Source organism: Megalopta genalis, chromosome 9, assembly GCF_051020955.1.
Source record: "Megalopta genalis isolate 19385.01 chromosome 9, iyMegGena1_principal, whole genome shotgun sequence".
In the NCBI taxonomy this organism is placed as follows: domain Eukaryota; kingdom Metazoa; phylum Arthropoda; class Insecta; order Hymenoptera; family Halictidae; genus Megalopta; species Megalopta genalis.
This window is the reverse complement of record NC_135021.1, coordinates 17,147,858-17,166,855: the sequence shown is the minus strand read 5'-3', so window position 1 is coordinate 17,166,855 and position 18,998 is coordinate 17,147,858. Positions and strand designations below refer to the sequence as shown.

Below are 18,998 nucleotides of genomic sequence, written 5' to 3'. Positions count from 1 at the left end.
ACTTCCGGCAGGTTTCTGCGAAGTCGAGAACAACTGCTCTTCAAACGCCATCTGCATCCTGAACGAGGATAAACCCGTGGTCTGCATGTGCTTGCCCGGTTTTCTTGGTACGTTATGTCGATCTTTTTGCTTCTGCGTTTTCAAACGTCGTTAAAGAACGTTCCCTTTCGCAATGTTGACAAAGAGCTCTCGAGGAAACTCTTGCGAAAAGATAATGTTACGTTCCCTCTCGAATAGAACACGGCTCTGTGATTCTCTTCTACGATTCTACGCGGAGTTTTCCAGCGTACGAATGAAATGAAAGGAATGTTTTTGCTAATGAAGCTGTTTGAAGCGATAGACTTAATTAAGCCAGCGATGTCGTTAGCAGCACCAAAAACAGTAAATAACAAGTTTCATCGTGCTATGTTACGTGCTGATCCCACGATTGAATGCGGAGAGCAGGCTTTCTCCAGCTGTGTCTTCAAAGCAAATTATTCGGTTAGCTTAATTACAAATTTAGAATTAGAAGTAGAAACTTTTCGGTTTCTGGGCGTCGCGTTCTGATTTAAACCATTCAAATAGTTCTGAAGGCAATAAAGGACGATCTAGAACATTTCGTCACATAATTGTTTAACACTAGGTTTATGGAACCCGTCAAAATGACGGGTCGACCGTTTAATTTACAATTATTCAGATCGTGAAGGGTGCATTTACGAGTAGTTAGTTTTTCAATATATGTGTTACTTGCAACGGAGTGCAAAAGGTTAATAAGCAAATAAATCTAAAGAAAGAAACTTCTTGGACAAATTCTTCGTAAATGCATCTTTCAATTATCACAATTATAGTCTTTAAAGAACACTACCCTGGAACCGTCGCGTTTCAACATCGCAAAATAATAATAACCGTCTTGTAGAAAACGCACACCACAACTTTTCCTATCGGTGTATAAGTCGCTTTTCAAATTTCTAGGAAAATACATTTTCTGGCTGCTGTAAATTGATATCGCGTGTAAAGAGTATCGCGTAAACAGCGTTACAATTTACCTAATAAAAAAAGAGACTCGTTCAGATTGATGGACGGTCGTATATCGCACGGTCCGTTCTCATGGAAGAAAAATCAGAGTATACTCGTGGGTCGACCGAGTCCAAGGGATTCCCGACGAACAATTTCTAGGGAGAACGGGTGCCGCGAGAAAATGATTTTTATCGTTGACTTCGTCCGGTGAATTCGTGATTCGCTTGTCTTTGGGATCGACTTCCATCCGAATGATTACAATTGTTCTCAGGGGATGGTTACACGTGCCAGCCTGAGACGGACGTGTCCACGACGGACACGCCGCAACCGCAGTGCTTGCAAAATAGGTGCTGGTGCCCGGGCGGTTGGGAGTACCGGGATTACGAATGCGTGCGCCAGGAGGAGGAGTCGAGGACCGTCTACTACCAGCGAGACCGTGAGTATCAGGAATAATATCGGCGGGACTCCGATCCCTCGGCGAATTATCCGGACTTCGTCCGCGGACCCGTGTAATTCGCCGAATTGGCGCGCTGCGATCTTTGCCCGCGCGATCCCGCCTCGAGGAATGCGGCGCGACGCGGTGGAAACTTCACTTGCACGAGACTCTTAATCGTTTACGAGTTTGAAACGCTACGGGAAGTATAAGCTTCTTAAAGTTCAATCCTTTGAGGACGAAGTTACGCCGGCGTGAAAAAAGTTGGCGGAAAGAAGGAACACGGGCGCGGGAAAAGGTTCGGCGGAGCTCGAGCCGAGCAAACTTTCCCCGGGGGGAGAATCGACACAGCCGCGGAAAAGTGTACGTTTCGAGAGTACGGTTCTTCAATCCGGACCGATGCAATTTTTACCGCGAGAGCCGGGTCGCAATGATTTCTTTGTTACTTTTACTTACTGTTAATCTCCTTTGAAACGGAGCGCGCCCGCAGAAGGCTGAATTCTCGCGGAAGAAATACGGTGCATGCTCGTCGTTCAGCTCGGAACCGTATAAACCGCTGCTTTGATGCGTTTGGAGCCTTTTGTGCGGCGTGGGCATCGTAAAACGCGCGTCGGTGCAGTTACATTTAACTTTCAAGTCACCGCGGTCGGTGGAAGCCAGTAGTTTCGTTTGATTTCCGTTTGTTCGAATTCCATCGTAGAGATGTAAATTAGCGAGAAGTTCCACAATCTACTTGTACAATAATTTCGCTTTAACATATTTTTATCACGAGCCATTTAGCGAAGTATCGCAAGTTGAGATGCGAAATGAATTTCTTTCACAGCTCTGCGATAATTAACTTCCTCGCAATTCACAATTTCCTACAAGTGAAACAATATTTGGATTTATCATTTGTTACAAGCTTATTCCAATGATTTGATAACGAAAAGATCCTGATCAAAATCTTTATCGCTGGCTTTGATCGGACACTTGGACAGCTAACCAGGTATCGTAACTAGACTGCGGACTTTTGTGCAAAGTGAAAATCGTCTGCATCTTTAACAACATTATTCTTTCTCAATAATTTTTGTAAATTGAAAAGGAATGTATTTACTCATTTCTTAAATTCTTCTACTATTTTGCATTCGATTTATAATACTCGCTCTCTTCTGAACACGTTCGGTATCGCATCGGTCACAGATGGGTGATACTAATTTTTAACTGAGTATTGAAATTCATTCTTATTGTGATATATCAAACAAATTGAATGTTACTGGGATCTTTAGAATACAAAAGAGTTGGTCTAATATTTCCACTGGTAAATTTCATCTTTCTACTTGCGGTTTCAAGATTGAAATGAAATTCGGTGTTGAAAAGTAATTTTCGGTGTTGATATTCAGCACTGAACGTGTTAATCGCGTTTGAACGCTTACGACGATAGTAATCAAGCATGCTCTTGTTCGTATGTATTTCAGATGCGACTCTTCTAACGCAGTTCGTTAAAGACATACTAAAAAGTTTGTCATTCTGCCCTTCCTAGTTAAATTGTCCTAACTAACGTTTCTGATCATCCAAGAAATGAAGCTTTAAATTAATAAAATCGCTTTTAAATAAGTGAAAACAAATACGTGGAATTACATTTGGAACTCTATAAAGTATATCGATTTTTTTTTAGTTTTGATTAAAAGGTAAAAGACGCGCGATGTTGCAAATACGATTTTAAAACATCCGGAAAAGTGGTAAATTTATGAACAAGACAATTTAACTAAGGACAGCAACATTATAGAGAGAAGTAGTGTGTAAGGAGATAACTGTGCTTTGTTTATTTCTCTCTCCACGTATTAAAATTATTCGGTGATATCGACAACTATTGAGGGAGAGAGTATTGCACTCATTTCTATCATATATCCATCAAATCCGCAGTCTAGCGACAACTCTGTGGTGCAAGGAAGAACGCTGCAAGTCACATGTTCCGAAATATTGTCGTTCAAAGTTCTGATAAAAAATATTACGTATTTCAAATTTCGTATTTCGCGTTTCAAATTACATGATTTCGTCGAGTCTATAGAATTTCTGTTCACGATGTTGTATTTTTTGGATAAATACGTAAATCCTATATGGTACAGTTCAATCAATGCATCGATTTAAATCTCTGAAATTAAGAATCGCGGCGACTTTCCTTCTAACCACGGAACTGTGTTCAAGAACCGGAGATCAATGTTTTTCTGACCAGTCCTCAAAGGATCGACAACGACCGAAAGACGTGCATGGCGTTTAATCGCATGTAAAATACGATTCGGGCAGATAGCGATTGCACGAATACGTGATGCGAGACAGTTTACCATAGCAGAGTCGAGAAACTCGCTGACCGCTAGCGACGATCGGTTTTGCATCGTGCATTCTAGTATCGGCACGCCCAATCCCGGAATGCTTGGAAGACTACTGCATATGCCCCTGGGGATACGATTACAACCGCACGGAGGAGATTTGCATGCCCCGACCAGGATACAACCACGAAACGATGGGCCCATCAGGAGTTCACTGTACGACGTTCTCGCTTTGCTTTTACTAATTCGGCCGATTAACAATCCGCGACACGAACGCTACAATTCACGCACACTTTAATTAATCCCGCTTACGTTCTACTTTATTCTTACGCCTGAACGATCGAATCCGTCTGTCGACCTTTCGACTGGCCATTAAATGTGAAATTTCGGTTCCCGCGGAAACTTTTAATCACGCTAAGGCGTTTCTCGTATCGTTTAAAAGAGCGGCGGCTAATATTATTTCCAATAAGTAATTGAATCGAGACTTCAAAGCAACAGTCGGAACGTCGGAAAAATTCTGGAACGTCTTTTCAGGCGTAATTGGAAAGATTCGATCGTTTTAACTTTCGGAGAAAATTCGCGCGGATTCGTTATAACCACGATAAAAATAACGTGGTCTTGTTTATCCATGCATTCATAAATTAATTTTTACGTAAATAACGTTGTACGTATATTTCCGAAATTTACGTTCGCGAGATCAAAGAAGCTCTCATTCCAGCTTCAATATTTTGCAAACGAAAGGCATTTTACTTCGATGAATTAGACGGAAGTCTCCGGCTGTCGCACTATCTGTCGATCATGGCTGTCGCACTATCTTTGCAAAACTGTGGGAAACGTATGTCGAGATGTACCGGCGACAGGAAAATCGCACGCATTTTCTCCGATCGTAAATGCAACTGATCCGCGAAATGGCTTCATAAATTTTGTATGTGAGACAGTCCAGCCAATTATCATAATTGCGCACGCTTATGTCCAGTTCCGTGCAACGTGGTGAACAGGTGTCATCCCTACGCGCAGTGTGTATACGTAACGAGTACCGGTGACTACGAGTGCCGCTGTAATCCCGGCTTCAACGGAAATGGCGTCGAGTGCACGAAAACAGGTACGATTTTTCAGTTTTGCGCATTTCTCAATTCTGGTAGATGTTCATAGACCGTGTTTTCTCACTGACGAAAATTCAGCGAGGCCAACTTCGACCAACGTTCGACCCAACAATATTACAGTAATGTCTCCCTTACTGACGCTCAGATTGTGCACAAAAATGGACAATTTGGGAAGAGGAGATACGATTATTCGAGGCTTGTAGCTCGTTTTTTAATAGTTGTTGGCAATTCGTAACTATAAAAATGAACCGCGAAGCTCGAATAATCGTATCTTCTCTTCCAAAATTATCCATTTTTCTGCACAATCTGTGCGTCAGTTAGAGAGACATTACTGTACTGGGAGAATCCAACAAAAGGATTCGATTTGTTCAGAGTAAAATAAAGTTGCGCAAATTGCGCACAAATACAGACGAAGAAAAAATGGTTTCCAATTTTTGGAATGTTTGTTTTTAAAACAGACCTCTATAATTTTAAGATGATCGTAATTTCTTTTGCGCCATTATCTGCGTTACATTATGTGATTCTCTAATTAACGACGAGCTAAATTCAAGAACCGGTGGCATCATTACCTCAGGATTCTTATCTCAATTAAAAAAAAAAATCAGATGCAATAACGTAAAAATATGAAAATGACTGTAACGATTCGATAATTTGTCAACGCGTGCTGAACTTTAAATTTTCGTTCCAAAGTGACAGATAAGGACCAAGGAATGAACTATTGTTGTCGAGTCGCGTTAGTGGTATTGGTCATGCTGGTTTCGCTGCATAGTTATCGGTGAAACGTGTGTATCATAATCTCCCACCGCGCGGAAACCGTACACGTCGATGACGGACGAACTGACATCGAATTGTTATTCTGGCTCAGAAGTGTCCTGTATGGAGGTGGACATCTGCGACCCGAAGGCGTCCTGCCAGTCCGAGGAGCCGTTGGCCAAATGCGTTTGCAATCCAGGATATGATGGAGACGGAACCACTTGCAGTCCTATCGGTCGTCATATTAAATATTTGTCACGTTCTTTCCTTACCACCCTTAAATGTTTGGTTCTTTCGTCACCGTTTCTTCATTGTTTGTCACCGTTTCCTCATTTTCTGGCACCTTTTGGCGTACGATAGCGACGCCATTTTTATTTGCTTGCTATGCACGCCGAGATCGAAGAACGCCGCATGTTCAACCATAGAGCAATCATTAACCAATCCAGAGATACGAAAACAAGTTTGTTAAGCATTCTTAATTTGGGAGCCCTGAAATATTACATGTCCGTTTTTCAATTCTGAACATTCAGCTTTGGCTACACGATTCAATAGGCACCCTTCGCCTACTGTAAAATCGGTTAAATGCTATAAGATGATGAATTTACTTTAGAATGAATCTTCTCTAACCCTTACTACATCCCGTGCACTTCTATTCACTGTACTGTGAACGTCTCGCGACAGCAAGAACAATTATTTCCTCCTATGCATCCAGAGTCGTCGTCACCCTCTCCACTGCTTAATCCACTTAATAAACATGCCCTTGACATGAACGAGCATGCCCGATTGTATGAGCATCGTCCCAAACCTTGCAAACTAGTTCGAACCTTATTTTACATTCCATAGTGAAATATCGTATTACCACCTCCTTCCGGAACCGATGATGATGCATACTTAACATGAATTACAATTAACCTTAGAATGGTGATGTACGTCAAATTGGACCCCTAACACTAATTGGCTCCGTATCCTAGTGACTTGACGTCATATTAATATCAATAATGGTGACTTGATATCAAATTGACTCTGTCTGAATAGTGGCGACTTGAAGTGCAATTGACGCCATATCAATTAATCGTAGCTTGACGTCGGACTGACTGCATATCAATAGTGATACCGCTAGAGATAAGGAGTCAATTTGACAAGGCGCCGTTAATTTTCGTACGAATTACAGGAGTCGATTTGACATCGATGACATGTTACCACTAGTTATACTAAAACAGTAGCCACCACTTGAAGTATATTATATAATAACTTTGTCAGAATTTCGCATTTTAAGTCGATTTTATTGTTATTTCATTCTAATTCCGTATTTTAGCCCAGAGAAATCGAACCCTGTCGCGAACAATTAATTTCTATTTTGAAGAAATCGACGTAAAGAAATTACAATTTCGATAGTAGACAATTTCTACGATTGCAATAGCAGAAATTACAATTTCAATAGTAGACAATCTCTACGATTACAATAGTAGAAATTACAATTTCAATAATTTACCACAAGTAGACATACTCGAGCACAATGATATTATTTAAAACATCGATATTATACCGTTTGAACCAGCATGGGCGGTAGGAAATCGTTAACATGCTCCTGCGCGAAATTGTCCCCAGCCACCGCTGTGCCAAACGAGTTTCGACGTTTCCGGGAATGTTCTTCGTTTGCTTCACGTGCCATTTTATTGTTGCAACGCAGACAAGTGCAGCTCGAACGCCGACTGCACGGAAGGCGAGATGTGCTCGTACAATCCGAGCAACTCCCGGCACGAGTGCAGTTGCTCACCTGGCTACAGCATGGTGGATGAAAGGTGCGTGGTGTCCGATTGCTCGACGAATCCGATGCAGTGCCACGTGAACGCACAATGCGTGTCAGCTGGAGACGGGGGCTACCTATGCGTCTGCATCGAGGGCTACAACGGCGACGGGATACGTCAATGCGTCGAGGACCATATCGGCTGTAACGTCCTGAATAATTGCGGCAGGGACGCGGTCTGCGGCTACAACCAGACCTCCTCGAACTTCGCGTGCGTCTGCCAACCGGTATGCTCATTACTGCACTCGGTGTCTTAAGGCATGTGTTTACGCGCGAGTAAAACTCCCGAGAGCTGCTTCGTAGTTTCGAGGCTCGAATTACTCCGGAAACGCGGAGCGATCACTCTGAAAAAGTGACGAAACCGGTTCGTGTTTTGAGAGCCGCACAGTTCTGGTATCTTTTCCTAAAAATTTGGCCACAGTTCATGACTTCGAAAATCGACGCTCCCATGCTTTATGCTATATGCTATTTTTTGTAAATATCCATAATTTCCCAATGTTTGGCTATAATTTTATACTTGGAATATATATAAATACGACGACCTCAGCTCGACATTTTTAACATTGTTTGTTAAAGATAGGAAAAAGTGGTAACGTTTTTCGATTGGATAACGCAGTGAATATCTTATTTTAAGTCATGAATCTTGTTAGAGCAGTTTATGCGGCCACGATTTAGGACATACAGTAATGTCTCTCTAATTGACGCTCAGATTGTCCACAACAAAAGGGACAATTTTGCAAGAGAAGATACGATTGTTCGAGCCTTGTTGCTCGTTTTTTATGGTTATCGATTGTCAACAACTATAAAAACGAGTCGCAAGGTTCGAATAATCGTATCTCCTCTTCCCAAATCGTTCATTTCTGTACATAACCTGAACGTCAGTAAGGGAGACATTATTGTACTGAGCAAGGAAGCGCGAGGCTTTATTCCAAAATATTTTGTATCGCTTGTGTACGAAGTTTATCTCTATGACATCTATTTTAATGGTAAAATGTTTTACAAATGGTTTCTTGAAGGATCATTGACGCATTAACCCTTTCCTGGGCACAATATGAATTTTCAAAAAATTGCCACATTTCAGCGGTGGAAATATTTCAGCCTGGCGTCCATATGCGAACGAAAAGTCGGTGGGAAGCTTAGTTCCCAGTGCCTATGAAAGGGTTAAAGATGTTACCATGTACGATATTTAAAAATAATTACTTGCATTTGATACTTTGAAATGCATAGAACACATGACTAGCTCAGAATCATAGGACAAGTGAACAAAATTATGAAGTTACTATTAATTTAAGTCTAAATCACGTTAACAATAAATTTGGTCAGTGAATAAATACACATGTTAGTAAACAATATATATAGTAAACAATAACACTATTTCTTTTTCACAATGAGAAACATGTGACATAAGCCAACATGGTTCCGATTCACTCGTACGCACCGCAACAGGTTTTTGCTACCACACATTTCGAAAATTGCATTACGGCCTAACTTTTTGGTAAAAGTACGACTCTGCGGTGATATACAGGGTGTCTCAAAATTATGGTACTTCTGGGAAATGAGGGATTCCTCAGATTATTTGAAGCAGCTATTTCCTTAGCAAAAATGTAATCCGCAGCTTTGTTTACGAATTATCAACGAAAAACACTGACCAATGAGAGGCTAGCACGGTTGGCGCAAGGCGGACGAAGTTCAGTTCCGCTCATTGGCTCGGCCGCCTCCGCGCCGGCTGATCTCGTCTCTCATCGGTCACTGTCTTTTTGTTAATAACTCGAAAACAAAACAGCAGATTGGATTTGCGCTGAGGAAAACGTTATTTCAAATGACCTCAGGAATCTCTCATTTCCCGCAAGTACCATAATTTTGGGACACCCTGTATACAATTACCGTCGTGGTCGATCGGCTAATGAAATCGTGCGGAAAGGAAAAATGAACGTCCCAAACCATAGTCATCCACGGACAATCGCGCTGCAAAATTGCTACACGATTTCTCAAGAGCAACTCGCGCGAGAAACTCTCTCGAACAGTCGCATGCTTATAGACACAGGTACGCGTGGCTTATCGATTCACCTGCACAGCTATTTCGCCCGAAAACCGAGGGTATCGGTGGCGATCGAAGGCTACCTAGGGTGCTCCGTCGTTCGCCTGCAGAGCCATTCCGGCGAAAATCAGGATCGAGATCACCGGTGGAAATTACTCTGTTTGCTAATGCGATAGTTTAGGGGAAGCCGAGTGTAACCTAACTCGGGAACTCCATCAAGTAGTCACAGACTCCACGAATCAGCCGCCGCATGGATGAATGTGTCGGACTAGGCTGCCACTTTGGCAACCGACGGTTTATGACCAGACATCGTCCTACAGGACAATGGACGAGGTCGACGAGCAGCGATATTTAACACTGAAGCGATTGCGGGACCCTTGTACCTAAATTAACCACTCGAACGATTTCAGCTCTCTTTGTCTGGGCAGATTGTCTCGGCGGAGGGTTACATTAAAATCGACGAGACACAGGGTTCGACAGCTATTCAACGATGCTAGACTTGATTATTAACAACCTTGATCTTGGCGGCTGCTAGGTTGTGGCTTCGTTTTCGAGAGCGTCGGAGATTAGGCGAACTTGCGTGCTATTGAGCAGGATATAACCTGACATATCTGATCAGAAACTTCCGGTTCTGATTCTTGTGGATACTATGGCACTCGAGGAATTGTCAGACATGATTTTATTGAAAACATGTTATTCGTCTTTTTAAACGCTTGTTCCTGTAGAATGTATATATGTTAGTTTTATTAAATTTAAAACGGAAGTAACAATTAAATTGGAAAATGATGATATACATTTTTGAAGAATCTATGTGTGTAACGTTATGATTAATATCAAGATCAAGTATGTAAATGTGCAAAAGATTATTTAAACGAAATCGTTCAGGTGGGATTACCATTTAACATGCGGTACCCTAATTATGTTTGGACCTATCTATACTTTGCCTAATATTCATCTGTACGCGGAGCAGATAAATCGGTTCATATATTTTGCTATTATATCTCCGCTCGGTAAACAAAACGGTTCGGCTAATATTATTCACTTAGACTAGAGCTGTCGCGATAGCAAAAAGTTAAATGCAGTTAATACATCTGACGCTATGTTAACTTCTTTAAAAAAAAATATTACGTGTTACAAAATACACATATTTCTACGTTATCGTTGCAACATTAATTTCGTACGCGCTCGGTACAAAAGAAAGTTTTTCGCAGGTGCACCTATTTCCGGATGCGCTACTATTTCATAAGCCGTATCTACAATACACACCTACTTCGAATTTCTGCGCGAAACATTAAGCTATGTCCATATTTGTTACTGCGCGTCGCTCCGTTATCATGACATGTTACTCAAACAATAACAAATCTGCAGATCGTTCAATGAGTTCGAGGACTCGATGTAAACAAGATGCACGCGCTGAAGCAAATGCGGCAAACAGCGAGCATAACTATTGATTGGCCCACACTTATCATCGAATACCTCGTTTGTTCATATCAGTCCGTAAGATTCGCAGTCTATTCGTACCAAGCGCTAAACCAATCTTCGTTCCTTATTTCTGTACAATGTTTTTGTATATATTCATATCTGTTCCATCGTGTTCATACTTGCGTCATTTTAGCGAGTTTTTTATTTATATTTACATTCTCATTATATTCGCATTTATATTTCCGCGTTGTTAATATACAGTGCTGGACAAAATGATAGGATGTTTGCCATTTTTGAATGTTTCGCATAATATAATAAAATATGCGTACATTTTACATACCTTATGTATTCGATATGTTCTTAAAGATGAGTATAATAAACCTTGAGCTTGTATCTCATGCACGAAAAGAGTTCAAGAAAATAATGTAAAAATGTGCTGATTTTAATCGGACAAAATGATAGAACGTTTGATATTTTTGAATCTTTCGCATAATATAGTGAACTATACGTACATTGTACACACCCTATATATTGGAAATGCCCTCTAAACTGAGCATAGTAAACCTTGAGTGTGTATATTATACACGAACGAAGCTAGAGGAAAGAATGTAAACATGAGCTGATTTCACTCGATCAAAATGATAGGACACATCACATATTTTCCATTATTGTGTTCTCTGTCAGTCGTTTCTCAGCATTGACTAGATGTGAACGCGTTAATCTGTCATTAATCTACAGTATTGGTGCAATTAATTGTTGAAATAGTGCAAAATGGGTCGCGGGAAACAATTGAACAGAAGTGAAATCGATCGAATCTTATTATTGCGGTCAGAGAATTGTACCATCACGAAAATTGCGAGGTTATTCAATCGGAGCCGTAATGTCGTTTACAATCTTTTAAAAAATCCGAAAATAACAAATCAAACTCTGATGAACATTTTATACAAAATTTACTAAATATGAAGATTATTCGTTATTCATAATTAAAGATTATTCTTCTAAATCGATAAAAAAAATTTGATTCTTCTTCTTCTGTTATCAAACTTGGAACGTAAATGGGCACATAGAAGAAAACAAAAACTGGTTTCTCTTCTATCAGAAAGATGATCAAGTGTTAATCAACGGGGTTGTCAAAAAAATTGTGGTTATATAATCGCGCAAGTGGTTCATGACCCTGTACTATTATTTTCGAAGTACAAAGTGGAAAACCGTAGGCGTTGATCCACATATGACTGCATAAAAAGCGAAATTCAAATTATTCAGAAACGATGTAAATCCGGATGATGAAATGCGTCGCGTTCGAAGGTGAAGAAAACCGAATAATTTTCAGGGATTCTACGGCGACGGGTTCACGTGTCTTCCTCAATCGTCTTGTCGACGTGATCCAGCTCTTTGCTCGCCGGATGCGACATGCGTGCCGGCCGGGGACAATCAATTCGCCTGCGTGTGCAACGAGGGCTACAGCGGGGACGGGACTAGTTGCAAGCCTCGGCCGAAACACGAGTCGAACTTCCTGCTGGTCAACCAAGGAATGGCCACGATGAGGATTCCGTTCGCGCCGACCTACGACAACCCGGGCAGCCCGATCTACATAGCGTACCAGCAAATGGCCATCGCGATCGACATCGACTGTCTGAACGGGAAAGCGTACGCGAGCGACATCACCGGTAATTCGTTGATATCCCGTGAACGGTCCGCGATAGAGGATCGCACACGGTCAGGTCGCGGAAACTTCGGGCGAGAAATTAGAATGGAATTTTCCGCGAGATCGGCGCGGAGAACTCGTCGCCCAGGAGACCGAAGGCCTAGATGAGATTTATTTTTGCAGGCAATCGAATAATCGAGTTGAATTACAACGGATCGGCCGAGACGTTCCTGCCGAAAGTAAGCAGTCCCGAGGGACTGGCGGTCGATTGGGTTTCGAGAAATATTTTCTGGACCGACTCCGGCAACGCTACCGTCGAGGTAGCCAATCTCGAGACGAAGAAACGCAGGGTCCTCGTTTCCGACGGACTGGTCAATCCTAGGGGGATAGCTGTCCACCCGTTCCGGGGGTTAGTATCTCTCTTCCTCGGAGACGCAATGGTCTTGGGGTTAAGGAACCGCATCCGCGGCTCGGGGATCACAAATAACAATTTCACTTTGGTCGGGACTTACGCGAAAACTATTGCATGCGAAACTAAATACTGTTGCGAACCTCTATGTTTTTCTAGTTCTGTTCATAGTTCTGAATGCAATAAAGGCAGATCTAGAACATTTATTTTACCAAATAGTTGTTTAACATTAGGTTTATGGAACCCGTCAAAATGACAGGTCAACTGTTTAATTTACAATTATTCAGATCTTGAAGGATACATTTATGAGTTACTTTTTCAATATACAGTAATGTCTCCCTTACCGACGCTCAGATTGTCCACTAAAATGGATCATTTGGGAAGAGGAGATACGATTATTCGAGCCTCGCGACTCGTTTTTATAGTCGTCGACAATCGGTAACTATAATAGCCGCGAGGCTCGGATAATCGTATCTCCTCTCCCCAAATTGTCTCAAATTTACACAATCCGAGCGTCAACTAGGGAGAATTGTTCGTTTTTATAATTGTGGACAATTTATAACAATAAAAATAAACCGCAAGGCTCGAATAATCGTATCTCCTCTTCCCAAATTGTCTATTTTTGTGCGCAATCTGGGCGTCAATTAGAGAGACATTACCGTATGTGTTACTTTCGGCAAATATTATAATAATTCCAGTTATAAAGATCGGAATAAATGTCTTATTGTGTTAACACTAGACATACGAAGCACTTTATATTGCCTCGTCAAATTAACAAACGTATTATTGCGAGCCTCTCTGTTTTTCTCGCGTCGCGGCATTTTATTTACAATTAATATAGAATATAATGCAGCACGATTCAATTATATTACAGATCTTTGAATTTGTAATATCGATCGTTCGACGGTCCGATCTCGACTCTCGACTGTCCGATGGTATCACTTTTCCATGGCAACCCCTATCTTCCATTATTTCCTAAGGAGTTGTTCACAACAGGGTAGTTTCACATCGATTACTTTTGCAAAATTCATACGTTTTTCATATCCTAATAAGCTTGAAAAGACATAATAGAGCAACGCAAAAATCAAGTTCCAAAGTGTTGAATGGCCTGTTTCGAATGCTCCATCCTGTGCCGAAACAGCACGAAAACAACTGTTCTATTATCCGAACCTGCAATGTTGCTGCAGCTCCCAGCAGATCCCGATCCCCTAATCTCACGGCGAAAGAAGGGAAGTATTGTAATCGCGAGCGGTAAAGAAAATTTCGAACGATTCCAGGAAGATATTCTGGTCCGATTGGAACCGTGCCTCGCCGAAATTGGAGTGGGCCAACGAGGACGGGACCGGCCGGGCAATCTTCCTTCAAGGGGATTACGTCAAGCTGCCGAATTCATTAAGTATCGATTGGGCGACGGATGAGCTATGCTGGGCGGACGCCGGAACGTTTACGATAAGTAAATACAGAACCCTCCTCGAATATCTCTGCTAATAGACGGCCGCGATCGGCTGGCCCTATAACCCCCCATGATCCTCTTCCGTCGGTTCGATTTTTGGCGATCATTCGCAGGTTGCATGGACATCGATAACAGGGAGATCAACGTGGTGGCGAACGCGCTCACCTACCCCTTCGGACTGGCGATCTCGCAGCAGAATTATTACTGGACCGACTGGAAGACGTAAGCGATCGAACGTCGTTTTCTTGGCGGAGAATTTTATGCGCTCGCCTGGCGGGAAATAAATGACGGTTCAGCTTCTTCGGCTCGCTTTCGACGACGGATAAATAACGAGCCGGTCATTTATTTCCTGTCAATCGAATGGCTCCGCCAAATGATAGAGGATCGCGGCTTGCTACATTTTAATCGGGGAACGGCCGGCAATCCGTCGTCCTTGCGCTGTCCTGTTTTTCGAAAGAGATCCACGTACTGGGTGAACGAGATACAAGAAAATCAGCGGTTTTTCTCGTGGAACATTTTTACGCGGCAGATAATCTTGGGTTAAAGAAGCTTTTCGAACCGCACGTTTTTCAAAGCTTTATTACCAATCGGATGAAAACTATTGCAGTTTGATCGCATTCGAAGCCTTCGTATCATTTTTGTAATCACTGATATATGTAACGCGATTAGGAACAGAAAAGAATTGGTGAAATTGTTCGAGAATTGGAAAAAGCTTTCCAGACGCAGATCTGTCTAAAGATTTCAAGGAAAATATAAATCGGACTGGACCGTTTTGAATTTCAAATCTTGATCCACCGAATTTTGGATACTCGAAGATACTACAATCACATATATAAAATCTACGATCTCCCTTAGAATGTATGTTACTTGAATTGCTTTCAATGATGCGGACATAATTGCTGTCGAATCCACTCGGAGCGCACAAATGTCACCACGAGACTGCGGATCTTTATGCAAATAATATAATACATAATATAATATGTTCGCAAACTACCTCGCAGAAATTCTCATCGGCAAAAGATTGCTACATTCCGATAGAGTTTCCATTACGTTTCGGCGAAGATAAGAATCTCATTAAACTATCCAAAACTGTTTATCTCAAAAGAAAGTCTATAGAGTAATTGGACGTAAGAACCGAGTTGGTATAAAATTTTAGTCGAACAACATTTCGAATAAATTCAAGGAATACAATCTTATTCGTCATTCCAATGAAATATACCGAACCCTAATCATTCGTACAGCATCGACGATTGAAGCAGAGTGAATTCCAAAAATTGCGTCTTCGCTTAAAAAATTTCTCATAAATCGTTGGCGGTGGAAAAAAGTCAGTTCTACGAGATCCATCGAGTAGATAGAAAAGAGCAAATGTAATAATTCCAGTTGAAAATTACTCTTTCGAAAAACAAGCCAGGGAACGTCGCGAACTCGACAGACACTCTAAGATATTCGAAACGATGTGTTATTTACCGTCGCAGCCACAAAATCGAGGTTGCCATGAAGAGCACCGGGGACAGGAAGCCGGCCATATCGATACCACCCGGAGGAAGCGGTAAATTATACGGAATAGTCGTCGTTCCTGAGTCCTGCCCAAGAGGTAAATCAAGTTTTACATCAGCGGTGCGACGTGCGCGGCGCGGCCGACTGAAATTGATCGCTTTCTCTTAAAAGTACATAAAAGTGTCGGCCACCGTGGTCCGACACCTGCCATTGATCGACGGCAACCAGATTAATACAGCAATTACTTGTCTGCCGCGACAGTGACGAACGCCTGCAAATACGAAAACGGAAGGTGTAACAAGGACCAGTTGTGTCTGCCGGACGGCCAAGGTGGCAGGACGTGTGCGTGCGCGGACGACGCGGCAGGATGCACCGATTCTCATTAACCAACATAATCGATTGACCAGAATCGAAATCCGGCGACGCGGAACTCGGACGCGAAAGTGAAACAACAACGGAGGCATCGGAGCGTCGGAGGCTTCGCGTCGGCCGCGATGTGTCACTCATTAAGTTCGCGTGTAAATTATAATAATATTTCTTGATATGTTTAGTTTGTCGTCCACGTTTTCGTGTAACACACTTTTTTTTATCTAATATAACCGCCGCGTGATGCTGGCTGTATGGTGCTGCGGCACGATGCCGCGTTATTTAATAAAAGTTTAAGACATTAGCTGCGACTGATTTTTCACTGTAAACCCTTTTTCGAACTTTTATACGGTGCTAGTCGTGTAGCTTGCGCACCCCAAATAACTTTTAAATTGAGCTTCCAATAAAAAAATTGTTAGATATAAAAGCTGTGGAGCTTTTGAACGGGGAAATAACGTATTCGTCGTTTCTGTACATAATGTAGTTTTCGAAATTTCGAGTGCAACTTTCTCGTTTTAAATGGTGAGGTATATTTTTCTCGCCGTAGATCGAAAGAATATTAAATGTATTTAACAATTTTCCGTTTTTCAAACAGCCAATTTGACTTTAAAAGTCCAGTTAAACAGGTTAACCAGGTTTACGGTATTCGTCAAAATGACGAGTCGCTAATTTTTCACTTCACGACGACTCAAATGATAAAAATTACATTTATGAGTTATTTTGCATGGTAACACATCGCATATGTTACCGGCGGTAAATGTTACAATAACACTCGTTAAGAATCAGAATAAATATCTTATTGTTTACAAGCTAATGTAAAACAGCTGCATTTAGTTCTTCGTAAATCTAACGTTAATCTATAACGAAATAGCATCGAAAACTTTCTCAAATACAAAACGATAGCAATTTGGTTCGCAAAGAGCGTAAATCAGAGGCACCAAAACCGTCGCAAAAAGCGGACGATTCTGGACAGAGCTAGCGCCCCCGGTATCGCTAATCAAAGAGTTAATAAACGTGCCCGTCGCGTCGTCGGCTAACAAAAAACAATGAAATGCGTAACGAGATTGATTAAATCTTCTACCACTTTATTCAGCAGCGATCCGCTATAAATGCACAAACAGACCGGACTTATCCATACATATTAAAAACCGTCCGATTAATTTCCGCGCGGCTTCCGATTGATTTATCCGGGGAGGCGAGCGCGTCAAGTGGCGTCGCCCTCGGCCGTAAACGGAACTAAGCTAGCCGCACGTTCGAACGAGCACGGAGGAAACGAGCTTACCGCGAGAAAGAATCGAAAAGGGTGATCGTTGGGGGGTGTTGGAGGGGGTCGGGGTGACAAAGCTTAATGTCAGAAACGATGACGGGTGTTACGGTAACGATTTGGCCGACGCCTAGGCAAAGGTGGCGAAGTTGCCGGCGCGGCGTGATAATGAACCGAAGGTTCAGCTTTCGAGCGGAGTTCTTTGTTCGGGCGAATAAATAAACTTCCGGCGTAATAATGCACCGCGAGCCCTCGCCTCGAGGGGGAGGCCAATTACCGTGTTCATTATCGCCGTAACAGCCGCCCATTTCATTTTCCCGTCGCTACATTAAGTTAATAAGCAACTACTTAGAGCAGCCTAATAAGAATAACACGGTTGCTAGCCGCGGCGTAAAAATATAGTTCCCTCGTAGCCTACGATCAATTATCTTTTCACAAGGGTGATTAAACGACGGAGAGGAAGCAGCGGAAAACGAGTCAGAGGAGGCCAGGGGGCAGAGACAGAGGGGAGGCAGGGTCATCGGAAAAAGGCAACATCGCCCGCTGGCTCGCAAAAGATTCCGTCGCCGAACGGTCCCGGCAGGACAATTCAATTTTCCTTACCGCGTTCCCTTTGTGTCGCGTTTAATTGGCTGACCGCAAAATCAGACGGGCTGCCGCAGCATCGCGGATGCAACCGGGGCTACAAGCGCACCGAAGACGGTAGATAAGACGGCCATCCGACGAACCGTCAAAGGACATCAAACCTGGCCCCGGTTACCACCCGCGGTGACAAGCATCTCCGAGCAATATGTCTCTCCGAGGGGTTTCCCGTGCATCCAGATCCGCCGGTTAACGGCCTCGGGATCCTGTGAATGGGAGAAAAGTGTCGTTACCAAGCACTCCCGACGAAATTACGCCGGGCATCTTGCCCGCTTCTCGGGGCACGATAAAAAGACCCGAATATCCGCCTTAATATCGGACAGGTTTGTTACACGGATCAAATATTTGACGGAGAAACAAGCGAGACGGGCCCGGCCGAACTTTTTCGGAAGGCAAACAACGCTGCCGAACCCAATATCGAAGAACGCCGGATACCCTCTTCGTGAATATCGATGCGAACTTGCCGGTACTTTGTCCGGAAGCGCTATTTAAACTGGATCCTTCGGCGTGTGCCGATCGCCGGCAATCGACTGATCGATTGGTTGATTGCTCTCCCAGATGCAGCGCTGGGAAACGGTTCTCCCGACGCACGGTGGCCAATTCTCACCCCCCCCCCCAGAAAAAAACGTGAACAAACTCGAGGAACTACTTTATTCTCAATTCGATTCGTAGACTGTAATGCAGGTTGTTCTCGCGCATGATCTCGTATTAAACGCAACTAGAATGACTTTCCTTGTAAAAACGATGAGATGGTGTTTATTTCTGTAAGATCTTTGCTGCAAAATATGCTCGAATAGAAACATTTATTACATCATTTTCCATACTAACATCATTGTAATTTCAATAATTGCTAACAAATATGAA

General features: G+C 42.5%; 1 protein-coding gene across 4 annotated transcripts in view; it reads left to right on the top strand.

Moving 5' to 3' along the window:
- Ndg (Nidogen) overlaps positions 1 to 16,532 on the top strand; it is a 43,155-nt gene extending 26,623 nt beyond the window's left edge. Inside the window, exons 10-21 of one of the 4 annotated variants that reach the window (XM_076524589.1) lie at positions 12 to 107; positions 1,268 to 1,432; positions 3,814 to 3,951; positions 4,712 to 4,837; positions 5,704 to 5,826; positions 7,282 to 7,625; positions 12,189 to 12,525; positions 12,687 to 12,912; positions 14,190 to 14,365; positions 14,479 to 14,587; positions 15,841 to 15,959; positions 16,124 to 16,532. In XM_076524589.1, the coding sequence (XP_076380704.1) occupies positions 12 to 107; positions 1,268 to 1,432; positions 3,814 to 3,951; positions 4,712 to 4,837; positions 5,704 to 5,826; positions 7,282 to 7,625; positions 12,189 to 12,525; positions 12,687 to 12,912; positions 14,190 to 14,365; positions 14,479 to 14,587; positions 15,841 to 15,959; positions 16,124 to 16,248 (2,084 nt within the window). In that variant the 3' untranslated portion in view covers positions 16,249 to 16,532. The remainder of the gene's footprint in view (positions 1 to 11; positions 108 to 1,267; positions 1,433 to 3,813; positions 3,952 to 4,711; positions 4,838 to 5,703; positions 5,827 to 7,281; positions 7,626 to 12,188; positions 12,526 to 12,686; positions 12,913 to 14,189; positions 14,366 to 14,478; positions 14,588 to 15,840; positions 15,960 to 16,123) is intronic. The other 3 variants (XM_033477903.2, XM_076524590.1, XM_076524591.1) reach the window with 3 other exon arrangements.
- Positions 16,533 to 18,998: the final 2,466 nt, after the last annotated feature.